General features: G+C 51.3%; 2 protein-coding genes across 2 annotated transcripts in view; one reads left to right on the top strand and one right to left on the bottom strand.

The window, feature by feature from the left end:
- Positions 1-337: 337 nt before the first annotated feature.
- On the top strand, positions 338-4,927 carry zgc:101810 (uncharacterized protein LOC493612 homolog). The gene is made up of 9 exons (XM_067261443.1): positions 338-541; positions 1,486-1,596; positions 1,804-1,962; positions 2,305-2,434; positions 2,948-3,084; positions 3,274-3,423; positions 3,690-3,835; positions 4,218-4,350; positions 4,747-4,927. Exons 1-9 carry the CDS (start codon positions 494-496, stop codon positions 4,915-4,917), a joined length of 1,185 nt encoding a protein of 394 aa, XP_067117544.1. The 5' UTR covers positions 338-493; the 3' UTR covers positions 4,918-4,927.
- Positions 4,928-7,659: 2,732 nt separating this feature from the next.
- The window catches only part of rin1b (Ras and Rab interactor 1b), a 6,679-nt gene continuing 271 nt past the window's right edge, over positions 7,660-14,067 (bottom strand). The window contains 9 exon segments of the mRNA XM_067261114.1: positions 7,660-7,983; positions 9,892-10,061; positions 10,334-10,465; positions 10,676-10,817; positions 10,965-11,128; positions 12,672-12,795; positions 12,797-13,273; positions 13,410-13,688; positions 13,886-14,046. Of these exon segments, the coding sequence (XP_067117215.1) occupies positions 7,660-7,983; positions 9,892-10,061; positions 10,334-10,465; positions 10,676-10,817; positions 10,965-11,128; positions 12,672-12,795; positions 12,797-13,273; positions 13,410-13,688; positions 13,886-14,046 (1,973 nt within the window).

Below are 14,067 nucleotides of genomic sequence, written 5' to 3'. Positions count from 1 at the left end.
TATATATACTGTATGATGTAGCCTATCCTAGCGGCTCAAGGAAGGGTCTTCCTCCAGTCGTTCATTCCAGGTCAACAGCTTAAAAGACGCAGGCTAATGTCGCTCATGGCTGGCACGAGAGGTCATTTGGGGAGCCTTGCCTCGTGACGCCGATTTATCTCCTCATTTCCAATGAAGTCTCAATCCCTGCCCAGTAGAGCAAAATAACCAGACTGCTAAAGCGCATTAAACCTTGATCAATACAATATTCAAAGTCGGAAGATATACTCGCACGAATACCTGTAAAACCTTCCCCCCCACCACCCACCTATCTCTCTTGTAACCCCACCCCCACGGCCAGAAAGAGTGAGAAGAGAACTTTGCATCCTAGCCCGATAACTTCCATGATTGTTTTGAAATAATAGATATAGCTAAAATATAAATTTTTCCCGCACAATCTACCTGGCGGACAGACTGTGGAGGGAGTTGAGGTGGTCTCCAGCATCACTGGAACATGGACAGCGAGGGAAGAAAAGTAGTTGTCTGTGACAATGGGACGGGGGTAAGTTAGGATTGTTTTCAAACTGAGGTGAAAGTTCTGTACACAGTGAATGAGAGTTATTCTTTTTTCTTTGTTCTGTGAAATTGTGTTGCCTGCGTCACGTACCCAGAATCATTTAAAGGGTATCCTATTATTGTTAGAACGTATTCTTTATGACGTCTCAATGGATGCAAGTCCAGTATGCAGGTCCTTGTTTTTGTTGTGCAAACATGTATCGGCTATAAACAAATATGTGTTATTATATTATAAAACGTTTATTATACACTAAATCTATGTTAGTAAGTGTACATTTAGCAATTGTAACAATAGCCAGGGCAGGTAGGCAGCGAGCGGTGGGTGCGCCTGTATCTGCAGAAAGTACACATGTGTTTGGACACGTCCTATCATACTTCAAACCATACATGGTGGTACTGTGCCGGTATGAGCTGCCATTGGTCGAGTTACTAAACCAGGAAGAGGAGCTGAACTTCCAGTTCTTCAAATGTCATGTTTTATTTCTAACGTAAATGTTGCTTTGAAGTCAATTGTAAATACAAAGTCTTTTTTTTATACACAAATAGATAGTATCTCTTTCTAACTTTTTTTTAACTTGCTGGCCAGTTCTTGGGATCAGCTCACCTCCAGGCTATGGAATGTGGATTAGGTCTACGCTAGACAAGTTGAGACATTTCAAGACTGTCAGGCCAGCAGTTTAAGAGACAACAATACACGTAACCCAATAAAACATTACTTGGTTAGTTCCAAATGAAACCCCAAAAATCACTTAGGAGAAGTAACATCACATGTCGCAGTGTGGGTCCACATGGACACGTCAAAAAAGAGAACAAGAGACACACAGAGGAACCAAGAAACAGAACCTTTTCCTCCCCCAGAACTGCCACGGCAAAGGAGCAATCTAACTTGATTACCAAACACAGTGTGTCTCGTTTCCAATTGGTTCTCAGTTTGTCAAGTGTGGCTTCGCTGGCTCCAACTTCCCTGAGCACATCTTCCCTGCCATGGTGGGCCGACCACTGCTGCGCTCCTCCATCAAAGTGGGCGACATCGAGATCAAGGTGAGCTCACGCCCAGACAGAGAGTTGACCCCACCCCACCCTCCTGACCTCTGACCTCTAACCCCCTTGCCCCTCCAAACCTCAAGACCTAATGTTGGGCGAAAGAGGGTTTGGAGGACTAAAAAACAAGGTAGCCTTCCTGGATGACCCCCCCCCCCCCCCCTCCCAAAAAAACACCCTCCATTGACCTCTGACCCCTGACCCCAGGACCTGATGGTGGGCGACGAGGCCAGTGAGTGTCGCCACATGCTGGACGTGTCCTACCCCATGGACAACGGCATGGTGCGCAGCTGGGAGGACATGATCCACCTGTGGGACTACACCTTCGGCCCCGACCGCCTCAACCTCGACCCCCCCGACTGCAAGGTAGGCTGGGCCTCGCCAGGGACAGGGAGCCCCGCAGTGTCCGCGCCCTTCGGAGCCATGCTGTGATGTTGTCAGTGCTGAAACATATTTTTCCATTTTCCATAAGTCCTTTTTTTGTCACGTTTGTCAAGCTTTTGTTTTACGGTTAATTGTTATTACCTTGAAAACATCTCACTGTACTGTACTCATTACTACAATACTGTGATGCTAAATCATCCATGTGTATTGCTGCCCCCTCTTGACCTGACCTGCCACCTCACCCCTAACCTCTGAACCACCTGTACACCATCCCATCAACCCGACCCCATAACCCCCCAACCCCTCCATCGCCCCGACTTCAAGATCCTCCTCACTGAGCCCCCTATGAACCCCACCAAGAACCGGGAGAAGATCACGGAGGTCATGTTCGAGCAGTACAAGTTCCACGGCATCTACGTGGCCATCCAGGCCGTGCTGACACTCTACGCCCAAGGTGAGGGGAAGGAGGGGTGAGGAGGGGTGGAGAAAGAGGGGTGAGGGGGTGGAGGGGTGGAGATGGAGGGGTGAGGGGGAGGAGGGGCGGAGAAGGAGGGGTGAGGGGGAGGAGGGGTGGAGAAGGAGGGGTGAAGGGGTGAGGGGGTGGAGAAAGAGGGGTGAGGGGGAGGAGAAGAAGGGGTGAGGGGGTGGAGAAAGAGGGGTGAGGGGGTGGAGGGGTGAGGGGGTGGAGAAAGAGGGGTGAGGGGGTGGAGGGGTGAGGGGGTGGAGAAGGATGGGTGAGGGGGTGGAGGGGTGAGGGGTTAGGGGGTGGAGGGGTGAGGGGGTGGAGAAAGAGGGGTGAGGGGGTGGAGAAGGAGGGTTGAGGGGGTGGAGGGGTTGGAGAAAGAGGGTGGAGGGGGTGGAGGGGTTGGAGAAAGAGGGTGGAGGGGTGAGGGGGTGGAGGGGTGAGGGGGCGGAGAAGGAGGGTTGAGGCTGATATGAATATGAGTGGCTGGTGTCTGGTCTCCAGGCTTGCTGACTGGTGTGGTGGTCGACTCGGGGGACGGGGTGACACACATCTGCCCCGTGTACGAGGGCTTCTCCCTGCCCCACCTCACACGCAGGCTGGACATTGCAGGACGTGACATCACGCGCTACCTCATCAAGGTGCGCCCCCACCCCGTCGCCACCTTGTTTGGTCTGGAAACACATTTGGTCAAAATGATATTCAATTATAAAGTCTGTTTCCAGAGGGGATATTCATTTATTCATCATCCATCCATCCATTTATCCATCCCTTCATCCATCCATCCGTCTATCCCTTCATCCATCCCTCTCTCCCTCCGCCCCCCTCAGCTCCTGCTGCTGCGAGGCTACGCCTTCAACCACTCGGCGGACTTTGAGACGGTGCGCATGCTGAAGGAGGAGCTGTGCTACGTGGGCTACAACATCGAGCAGGAGCAGAAGCTGGCCCTGGAGACCACCGTGCTGGTGGAGTCCTACACGGTAACCACAACCAGACTGGTGACTAGCGACAGACTGGCGCCTAGCGACAGACTGGCGACTAGCGAGTTTTTGATGACGAAAAAGTGCTAACGCAGCAACATGGCAAACGCCAAAGTTAACACGACAAAGCGGACACAAAAAGTTAGCAAGTTAAAAAGTTATTAAATAATAATGATAAAGAATAACAGTGTTCATAATGTAATTTAAAAAATAAATAATATTTAGCTACATTGTTGTGTTTAACTAACCAATGTTGCCCACCCCAGCTCCCTGACGGCCGTATGGTGATGGTGGGGGGAGAGAGGTTCGGGGCTCCTGAGGCCCTCTTCCAGCCCCACCTCATCAACGTGGAGGGGGCAGGCGTGGCTGAGCTACTCTTCAACACCATCCAGGCCGCAGACATCGACCTCAGGTCAGAGGTCACGCTCTCTCGCTTCCCCCTTTTGACTGGTCGACTCAAGAGAACATGGCGTGCTACACAGCGATATCACGTTTTGTTTTCAAAGAATATTTTTTAATTAATGACATTTTTAAATGGAGCTTTAAATGAAAGTTTTGATAATAATACTGCAATCTATCTAGATCTGTCTGTCTAAAGTAAGAAATGATACGTCGGTCAAAACACGTTTTGAATTGATGGTGACCGAAAAGCTGCGTACTCTCAAGTAGCGAATTTGCTGAAACTGTCCTTTAAATGGCCCAGTCTAACTGTTCACGTTAGCGGCAGTGTTTGATACGAGGGCCTGTGAGGCTGCTGAAGGGTGGACACGCCCTAACGCTGGCTCTGGGTGCAGGGCTGATTTCTACAAGCACATCGTGCTGTCAGGAGGAACCACCATGTACCCTGGACTGCCCTCCAGACTGGAGAGAGAGATCAAGCAGCTGTACCTGGAGACAGTGTTGAAGGGGGACACCGAGAAGCTCTCTGTAGGTCCCACACACACACGCACACACACGTGCACGCACACACATACACACACACGTGCACACACACGTGCACGCACACACACATACACACACACGTGCACACACACACATGCACGCACACACACGTGCACGCACACACACACACATACACACACACGTGCACGCACACACACACACACACACACGTGCACGCACACACACACGTGCACACACACACGTGCACACATACCGCTGATATTCAGCAGCAGAAACAAAGTGTCGCATTATAGAAAGTTGAGCAGATTAAGCCCTACATCTCCCTCCCTTCTCTCTCTCTTTCCCTCCCTCCCTTCTCTCTCTTTTTTTCCCTCCCTCCCTCCCTCCCTCCCTCCCTCCCTCCCTCCCTCCCTCCTGCAGAAATTCAAGATCCGTATCGAGGACCCCCCTCGTCGTAAGCACATGGTGTTCATGGGCGGGGCGGTGCTGGCCAACATCATGAAGGACAAGGAGTCCTTCTGGCTCAGCAGGGCTGAGTACGAGGAGAAAGGGGTGGGCGTTCTGGCCAAGCTCGGGGTAGGTGTGAAGTAGACAGAGGTAGATGGGGGGGGGGGGGATAGAGATAGAGGACGGAGAGAGAGATGGGAGGATAGAGGGTAGAGGTGAGAGAGGGAGATGAGGGGTGAGAGAGGATAGGGGTGAGAGATGGGAGGATAGAGGGTAGAGGTGAGAGAGGGAGATGAGGGGTGAGAGAGGATAGGGGTGAGAGATGGGAGGATAGAGGGTAGAGGTGAGAGAGGGAGATGAGGGGTGAGAGAGGATAGGGGTGAGAGAGAGAGATGGGAGGATAGAGGGTAGAGGTGAGAGAGGGAGATGAGGGGTGAGAGAGGATAGGGGTGAGAGAGAGAGATGGGAGGATAGAGGGTAAGGGTGAGAGAGGGAGATGAGGGGTGAGAGAGGATAGGGGTGAGAGAGAGAGATGGGGAGATAGTGGGTAGGGGTGAGAGGGGTGGTGAGGGGTACTGTGATGTAATGCTTGAGACAAGACATTACAGAATCTTCAAGATCGTTTATTAATGTTTTTAATCCTGGGACGTAAATAGGAACATGCCTTGGCAAGAATGTACACTTTGTTGGCGCCATTACAAGAAAGGATGATTCTTGATTCGATGATTGTTTTTCTATCAACCATCAAAATGTCAGCTCTCAAAATATCCCATTGTTTATCTTGAGACTAATGCAAGTGGGCAGTTGTTTTTATTAAACATTTCAACAACTTGTTTATTACTCAGACCCGCCATTGTCTGAAGTATATGGAAAAAATATGAAATGCCAAGTGGATTGACTTGAGTTAATAACTTTATTGTGATAGAGAACAAAGCTAAACTGAATCAGTACGAATGTGGGAATTTATGATTTACGTCAAATAAAAAAACAGACAGTTCAATCTGTTTCATGACTGTGTTGCCTAAAACGAACCAAGAAACAGGATGAAGTAGGATTGAGACGTGATAACTCTCCTTAAAATAGGCACATTGCTGCCCTCTAGGGCCATACCCAACATGCACCAGTCTACAGACACACCAGAGTAGCACAGTAAACGGACACAGGATATCACCGTTGGGAACATACACTGCAATTTTATTGCGATTTTGAATTACTTGACAAAATACAGCAATGTGTTTTACATTCAAAAGAAATAGGGAATTCCTTAAAGTTGCCTTATTTATCACACAGAACACATGCAGCATCACACACACCACATTCTCAGAACCTTTGCACAATATGAAACATTTTAGCATGCAGTAATTTTCAAAATATGCCATATGATCCTTGTCCAAAATAATCACCTCTTTCCAATAAAAGACTTACTTTTGTTCAAATGTCTCATCCATATTCAATATTATGTGTTTCCCACATTTGAACAATCGTAGTACATAGTAGGTTGTTATTGATAGTAACATTAAAGGTTAATTGAACAGTCATTGAATAGTTAATTGTCAGTTGGATGTCACCTATAGTATAGTTGCAGCAGGAGTCACCAACCAATAGGTGATTGACTTTACATTCAACCAATCACCAATAGATAAGACATGGTCCAGGTTTATTGGCAATGTTCAGATTGTCTTCCTCTAGGGAGTCAGCTGGCTGAGCGGTTAGGGAATCGGGCTAGTAATCAGAAGGTTGCCGGTCACAATGACGTTGTGTCCTTGGGCAAGGCACTTCATCCTACTTGCCTCAGGGGGAATGTCCCTGTACTTACTGTAAGTCGCTCTGGATAAGAGCGTCTGCTAAATGACTAAATGTAAAATATAAGCCCCCATGCTCTCCTCATCATGGAATGGTTAAGTAACCTCATTGCTTTAAAAATATTAAGAGAAAAAACAAAGAAAATAGTGTTTTTTTATATGACAAATGTATCTAAAGTGACATTCTGCTGGCGAAAAATCTTACGACAAGAAAACTCTAGTAAAGCCACATACCAGGCCTTTATTTACCAAAAGAAAAAGTGAAGATTAAAACCCAAAGCTGTCATGTTAAGCGTCATTCCCATAACATGGCAGAGCAACATCCACAGCATCACAAAATGGCGTCCGGAGAACAGTGTGTGTGTGTTAACCCTCTGCACGTCTATCTTGTCCTTTCCCCAAGTCCATCTTCAACACAAAGATTGTCCACTAAGCTTCACACACAATCCTACGCCTCTGGCCTGTGACATCACTTTGGTATTGAGGTTTGGTCATCACCCGGTCGGCCTAAAATACCGTTATAATTTCTCGACCTCTAGTCCTAAAGTAGTCATGCTGTACATCCCAAAGACGTCATATTTAGACCCCCTCGAGCCCTTGACAGCAGACTCTTAACCCAGAGCTAACTTTTTACACACATGGGGCGATGCGAGGAGAAAACAATCAACCACACATCCGTCTCTAGAGACTTGAAGGCCCAAACGGCAGCCTAACTCTCAGGAAGTGCACCACATACCATCATAGCCCCTAAACACTATATTAGACCACCGCTGACAATGTGGCTAGGCGCACTGCCTTTTACACGATAGTCCCTTATTTAGAAAAGCTTGCTTTTGCCCATAGCCAGCATAGAGGGGTACGATAAGGAGGCATAGTGCACTGTTTGAGATGCACCCGAGGTTTTATCAAAGGGGCTGCAGGTTTGACAACATCTCCAGGGGCTACAAATGAGACAAAAAAAACAGCTTTATCAGGACGTGGCCAGAGAAAGACAGCCAGAGAGAGAGAGAGAGACAGAGAGAGAGAAAGCAAGAAGGGAGAGAAACTCGACACCTCTCCTCCCTCCCTCCCTCCTCCCTCCCCCTCACTCCTCGCACACCGACTCCCCCAGGTCCACGGCTCCCCCCCGGGTAAGCCGACGCATCTTGCTGAAGTCGTGGTCCGTCCTCAGGTAGGAGAGTGAGGGGCCCCCTTCGCTGTGGCTGGCCAGGTCTTGGGGCTGGGCCTGGGTGGGCAGGGCGCGCATCTCCCCGCCGCTGCGCCAGTACAGGGTGTAGTGCTGGGGGTCGGAGACCCCGAAGGTGGCGGCGCAGAGCTGGGCCAGGACCTCGCGGCTCTCGCCCGCGCGCCACTGGAGAGTCCGCACGGCGCTGCGCTCGCCGTCTTGGAACAGCACCCGAACGCACCTCTGGAGACGCGGGAGGAAGGGCGGGGGGGGGGGGGGGGGGGGGATGGAGGGATGGACGGCGCGTGTGACAGAGGGAGGAATGGAGGATTGGAGGGACGATGGAGGGAGGGATAGGATGACAGAGGGACGGATGGAGGGAGGAAGGGAGAGATGGGGGTAGGGAGGGAGGTACAGAAGGACGGAAGGACAGAGGGAGGGATGGAGGGATGGGCAAAGGAGGATTCGAGGGAGGGACAGATAGAGAGCGAGGATGAGACAAGAAGGGAGGCAGACAGGCCGACATGTGAGCGCACCAGGCACGTGAACGCACACAGAGGGAGGGAGGGAGACCGAAAGAGATGAGGCACAGATGGCCAAACACAAATACAAAGACAAAGTTTCAATCCTGTAACGCGGTTACGTACTCAACCTTTAGATAAAGAACTAGAAAACACCTCCATAAAGAGATGACAAATCAGACAGCTTGAGAACATGAAACAGCATGAGGTTAGTGCCTTCAGCTAACTGACTAAATGTCAAAGCCTCATCATCCTAAACTTAAAAGCCCTCTTTATAAAACCACAATTATCACAATGCTTCAACAACATATTCTTTCTCCATCAAGCAAAATGTCTGGATAGACTGTCTTTCTCATCAACAGATGCCAACAAGCAAGATAATAATGTCTCCACACCAAGTCTGCCCAGATTCAGTACAGTACAGAACTGTATTACATAATTGCAGAACCACCTACAAACTGCCTTCATAACACTCACTCATTCACACACACTTGCACCCCCAACACACACACACACACACACAGAGACACACAGCCACCCATTACCTTTCTCTAATCATCCTCAAACACTTGTTACACAGACACTTCTACTAAGACACACTTATAGTGCATGCACAGACACACACCCAAAAATACATGTACATACAGAAATCCACTTTCCATCTCCCTCTCTCTTTTTCTCCCTCTTTCTCTCTCTCTCACTCTCTCTCTCTTTTTCTCTCTCTCCTTTTCTCTCTCTTTTTCTCTCTCTCTTTTTCTCTCTCTCTTTTTCTCTCTCTCTTTTTCTCTCTCTCTTTTTCTCTCTCTCTCTCTCTCTCTCTCTCTCTCTCTCTCTCTCTCTCTCTCTCTCTCTCCTCTCTCTCTCTCTCTCTCTCTCTCTCTCTCACAAACACACCTTCTCACAGATATAATCGCCCCCCCAAAAAGCAGTCCGCCATCAACAGGTTCATATATATATATATATATATATATATATAAATATATATAAAAAATATAAAAGCCGCAAACTTACAGAGTCACTGTGCTCCTCGCTGTCCGCGTGCATATTGTGTTTGCCTGCTTCAGTGGGTTGCTGCTCAATAAATTTCATGTTATCTGAACGCCCACTCCCTCATAGCACTTAGCTGACTGATCTCAGCCAGTATCAGTGGATATCTAGCGGCAGGGTGAGTTAGATCTGCTATTTGAAGGGAGACAACTGCCCCACGTGACGAGTGCTCGGGTCGCTAAGCTAACCGCGGCTGTGACAAGCAGGTTGTGGCATTTTGAATCCGGGAGGAGGTTGAGATGGAGGAGGGAGGGGAGGTTGAGCGAGAGGAACGAAGCGCCCGATTGGTCGAGGAGGGGGTGGGATTTAGTGTTGGTGTGTGGGTGGTGGTGGAGGTGTTGAGGACGATGCAGGGTCTATTTCTTTTTTTGACCTGGACCTCGAACACAAGAACTGAACACTTGGATGCTGGGTTGGGAAACATCTGGGTTTCAAACTAAAAATAGCACACCGCCTCACGCAATACAACAAAACAAAACAAAAATCTGAAAAACGGCTCCAGGGGCCTAGCTCCAAGGGGGCTAGTGACCACGGATGGCGGCCCACTGCCCTCCCCTCTCCCTGGGTGTGATGGCGGTCTGACCTGGCTCTGCAGCCTGCGGTGCTGGCTCTGGGCCTCTCGGCTGCGTCTGTAGCCCCACGCCCTCAGCTGGTCCTGGGCCTCCTGGGGCAGGAAGCCTGGGGGCAGCTCCTCCAGCTCCGGGCTCTGGATCAGACAGAGGCTGGCATACACGCTGGTCAGGTAGTACCCACCTGGAGGAGATGACCAACACATGAGACCACCTGGCTGTGTGTGTGTGAGGGTGTGTGAGGGTGTGTGTGTGTGTGTGTGTGTGTGTGAGGGTGTGTGTTTGTGTGTGTGTGAGGGTGTGTGATTTATTTCTATAATCACCTTATTTTTAGCTGTCTAAACCACAACACAAATAAAAGATATACACTGGTGCAATAATCACAGTTAAAAGTATTAGTTAGTATCGTAGTTAGTATAGTAGCATGGCAGTATGTAGTGTGGAGGTGTCTCCTGCCTTCTCCAGTGAGCCAGGAAGGCTCCAGCAGCTCCATCATGTACTCCACCTCCAGCAACAGCTGGGGCCTGTTGCACTGCACTAACAGGTAGGATAGGGCCGGCAGGAAGTCCTCAGGACTCACTTCCTGTCCTGAGAGGAAGTGCACAACAATAGCATGTGCTCAGTTACTGGTTCCATGCTGTTTTGTTAGAAAAACAAGATTCATATTGATTAAAAAGACTCAGCTAAGCAACAAATGAATACACATGATAGTTATCTACTATTATAGATGATAACACTTTTGATCAATACTTTGATGTGATTTTTGGATCAGGCACCGAGGTGGCCGCCCCCTCTCACCGTGTAAGGACCCCATGGCCTGGTGGACACACTTGCAGACCTGCAGCAGCAGAAGCACCTTGTCTATGGGGGAGTGTGTCCTCTGCATGAGGGCCAGCTTCTGACGCACCCGCTCCACGCCGCGGGCGTCCGGGACCCCCACCTGCACACAGCACACACCCGGCTCTCTCATTGGTCCTCACACGGCTGTGGAATGAGTGTTAGGGTTGGGGGACGTGGACTCAGGGATGTGGAGTCCGTGGATCTTGAAGATCATGGGGATTAGACACAGACACACACACACGCCCACCTGCACGCCCAGGCGCTCCAGCGCCCCCTCCTGGTCGCGGTGGAGGGTGTCTGTCAGCTTCTGGGTGGAGCCGTCCAGGCGGTGGAGGAGCGTCAGGCCCCTGGAGAGCTGAGCCTTCAGGGGCTTCAGCACACAGCCAAACATGGCCTTCTCCAGGGCCAGGTCTGGGGGGGGGAGGCGGGAGAAGGGAGGAGAGGAGGAGTGGGGGTGTGAGAGGGAGGGGGAGGGATCGAGAGAGTAACAGTTTATAAAGAACAATGGTTGGAAAGTGAGACTTTTTACACTCATACACACATCTCTCGAAGCAGTATTGTTACGGTGCGCACACATTCCCCCACACCTTCTGAACACATGGGGGAGTCAGATGGGGGAGTCAGGTGGCTGAGCGGTTAGGGAAGCGGGCTAGTAATCAGAAGGTTGCCAGTTCGATTCCCGGCCGTGCCAAATGACGTTGTGTCCTTGGGCAAGACACTTCACCCTACTTGCCTCGGGGGAATGTCCCTGTACTTACTGTAAGTCGCTCTGGATAAGAGCGTCTGCTAAATGACTAAATGTAAATGTAAATGTAACACACACGTTCACAGAGCCACACTGTGTGGACTGACTGTGCTAGTACAGCCTAGTGTTTCCCCACTAGGAGGAAGCCCCGCGTATCCTCTCTGGGGCATGGGTTCCTACAGTTAGCCTCTCTACTCAGTATCAATACCTCCCTCCCTCCCTTCTATGCTCACAATTTACCTCCCTCTCTCCATCCCTCCCTCCCTCCGCTCAATCTATTCTCTTCTCTTTTATTAAACATCCTTCTCTTCCTCTCTCCTTCTCCTCGTTCCGTTCTCAGTGGCTCTCTCCCTCAATCTCCCTCCCCACCTCCCTCCCTCCCCACCTCCCTCCCTCCTGTATGGGGTCTAACAGAATCGTGCTGCTCTTCAAGTGAGCGTGGGACTGTGATATCTTTTATGATGAACGATGGGGAGAAACAAAAATGCTAATGCCTCCCACCGACGCAATAGAGGATAAATCAGCAAGCAGTCAGACCTACGGACCTACGGACTCTCCCCTCGCTCCCTCTCTCTCTTTCTCTTTCTCTCTCCCCTCCACTCTCTCTCTCTCAATCCATCTCTCTCTCTCACACACTCCCTCGCGCTCCCTCCCTCTAACGCTCTCCAAAAGTGTTAGTAATACAGGAAAAAATGCATCATACACACGCACACACACACACGCACACACACACGCACACACACACACACGCACACACACACACACCCACACACGCACGCACGCACGCACACACACACACAAATTCATACACACGTGTGTTGCCTTCTCACTGACACTTTTAGTCTACCTCTCATCAAATGCCTGCCCCCCCTCCTTCTCTCTTTCTCTCTCTCTCTCTCTCTCTCTCTCTCTCTCTCTCTATCTCTCTCTCTCTCTCTCTCCCTCTCTCTCCAATACCCCGCCAAGCCACAGACTAATCTGATTGACATGTTTGCTAATAGTATCCAATAATAATTATGTCCCGGTCCTGCATTATTGAATAGACTTCAATGTGCAGCTAGGCCTTGTGTGGTGAAACACAATGTGTGTTGAACAGCAATCGCCTAAACGATTCAAAGTCGATTCAATCGGAAACAAAGTGCCCCACAGACGATGTGTGTCATTAGTCCCCAGGTCCAGTTCCCCCTGACACATCTGGAGCCTCCGTACCTTTCTCGTTCTCAGGAACCAGGGTGTCGATAGGGGGCTCCAGCTCGCCACTGTCCAGCAGGAAGGTCTTGGCCTGGGACAGGAAGCGCCTCACCCCCTGGAGCAGGCCCACGGAGGTCAGGGGGGTGAGACGAGGACGAGGAAGAGCAGGTGGAGGCAGAGAAGGAGAAGGAGGACATGGAGGTGGGGTACGACGACAGCAGAGGCTTAAGTTCCTCCCTCTGCCTCTGGAGGAAGTCCAGGACCATGGCGCCGAACGCCGAGCGCCTGTCGCGCGACAGCTCCTCGACCAACCGGGCGAGCCGCTTCTCCGGGGCGAAGAAACACACGAAGGCGGCGCTCATCCGGTGCAGGCCGCCGTGGCCGTGCGAGCGGACCAGCGGGGGGCGCTGCTTGGAGTTGGTCCTGGTGAGGGGCCTGTCGTCCGGCTCCTCCTCTTCCGGCTCCGACTCGTCCGGTTCCGACTCATCCTCCAGGCTGCTGAAGGAGCTGCTGCTGTCCAGGTCCGCCAGGGAGGGGGCCGGGCGGCCCTCCAAGGCCAGGCAGGCCATCTCGATGCTGGGCTCGTCCTCCAGCGGCTGGGGGGTCCTCCTCCTGGAGGTCTGGTATAGACTGGGTGGGGGGGGGGGGGGGGGGGGGTAGGGAGGGGGGGCAGGGAGGGGGTAAATGAGTTCATGAGAAGGCAAGAGTAGAAAAAAAGGAAAAGAGAGAGAGGAAGCGAGTGATGATCGCTCTCACCGGGGGCGGCGGACGAGGCGCCCACTCCTCCTCTTCCACGGAGGTGGGGGCGAGGGCCGGGGTCCTCTTCAGCAGCCCTGCCCCGGCGTGGACCTTCCTCTGGGGGCTGGGGCTGGGCAGCAGCCTCTCCGCCCCCCCACACGGCTCCGGGGGGGGAGGAGAGCAGGGCCGGGGGCCCCCGGACAGGTTCAGAGAGCTCTCTGTAGACACACGCACCCTCATGCTGCGTTTGAACCGGTGGCGCTTGTTAGATACTCCCTGGGCGGCCTGCTGTGTCAGCTGGTGTAACGGACGGGGGTTAGGGTTTGGGGGGTGGTGGGGGTAGAGTTAGAGATGTCAGATATGTTTATCATTGTTAAGAGAGAGCTTTGTCGTAGGATGTTATCTATGTCATCTGGGGGTTAGGCTGTGTGTGTGGTTGAAGGTTTTGAAATGAGAGAGATTTGAGCGCAATGTCCCTTTAAGAGTTCCTCTACCTCCAGCTGCAGGAAGAGTGGGTTGATGAAGCACAGCGCCCCCAGTCTGCCGCGGGCCGCCATCGCACACAGGTCCTGGGAGGTCCGATCTGATCCTGGCTGGTCCTGGTGCTCATGCTGGTCCAGGTGCTGGGGGGAGCCAGAAGACCCCCGGGCCCGTTCTGGAGGTCTGATGGACTGCT

The sequence above is a fragment of the Osmerus mordax genome, chromosome 23 (assembly GCF_038355195.1).
Source record: "Osmerus mordax isolate fOsmMor3 chromosome 23, fOsmMor3.pri, whole genome shotgun sequence".
Taxonomy (NCBI): Eukaryota; Metazoa; Chordata; class Actinopteri; order Osmeriformes; family Osmeridae; genus Osmerus; species Osmerus mordax.
The sequence above is the reverse complement of the archived record's forward strand: the minus strand, read 5'-3'. Positions and strand labels throughout refer to the sequence as shown.

Bases quoted from the DNA above. Each gene is read 5' to 3' on its own strand.
- zgc:101810 (XM_067261443.1), top strand. From the start codon at position 494: ATGGACAGCGAGGGAAGAAAAGTAGTTGTCTGTGACAATGGGACGGGG. The intron at 542-1,485 runs GTAAGTTAGGAT...ATTGGTTCTCAG, and splicing joins TCTGTGACAATGGGACGGGG to TTTGTCAAGTGTGGCTTCGC. The intron at 3,836-4,217 runs GTCAGAGGTCAC...CTCTGGGTGCAG, and splicing joins GCCGCAGACATCGACCTCAG to GGCTGATTTCTACAAGCACA.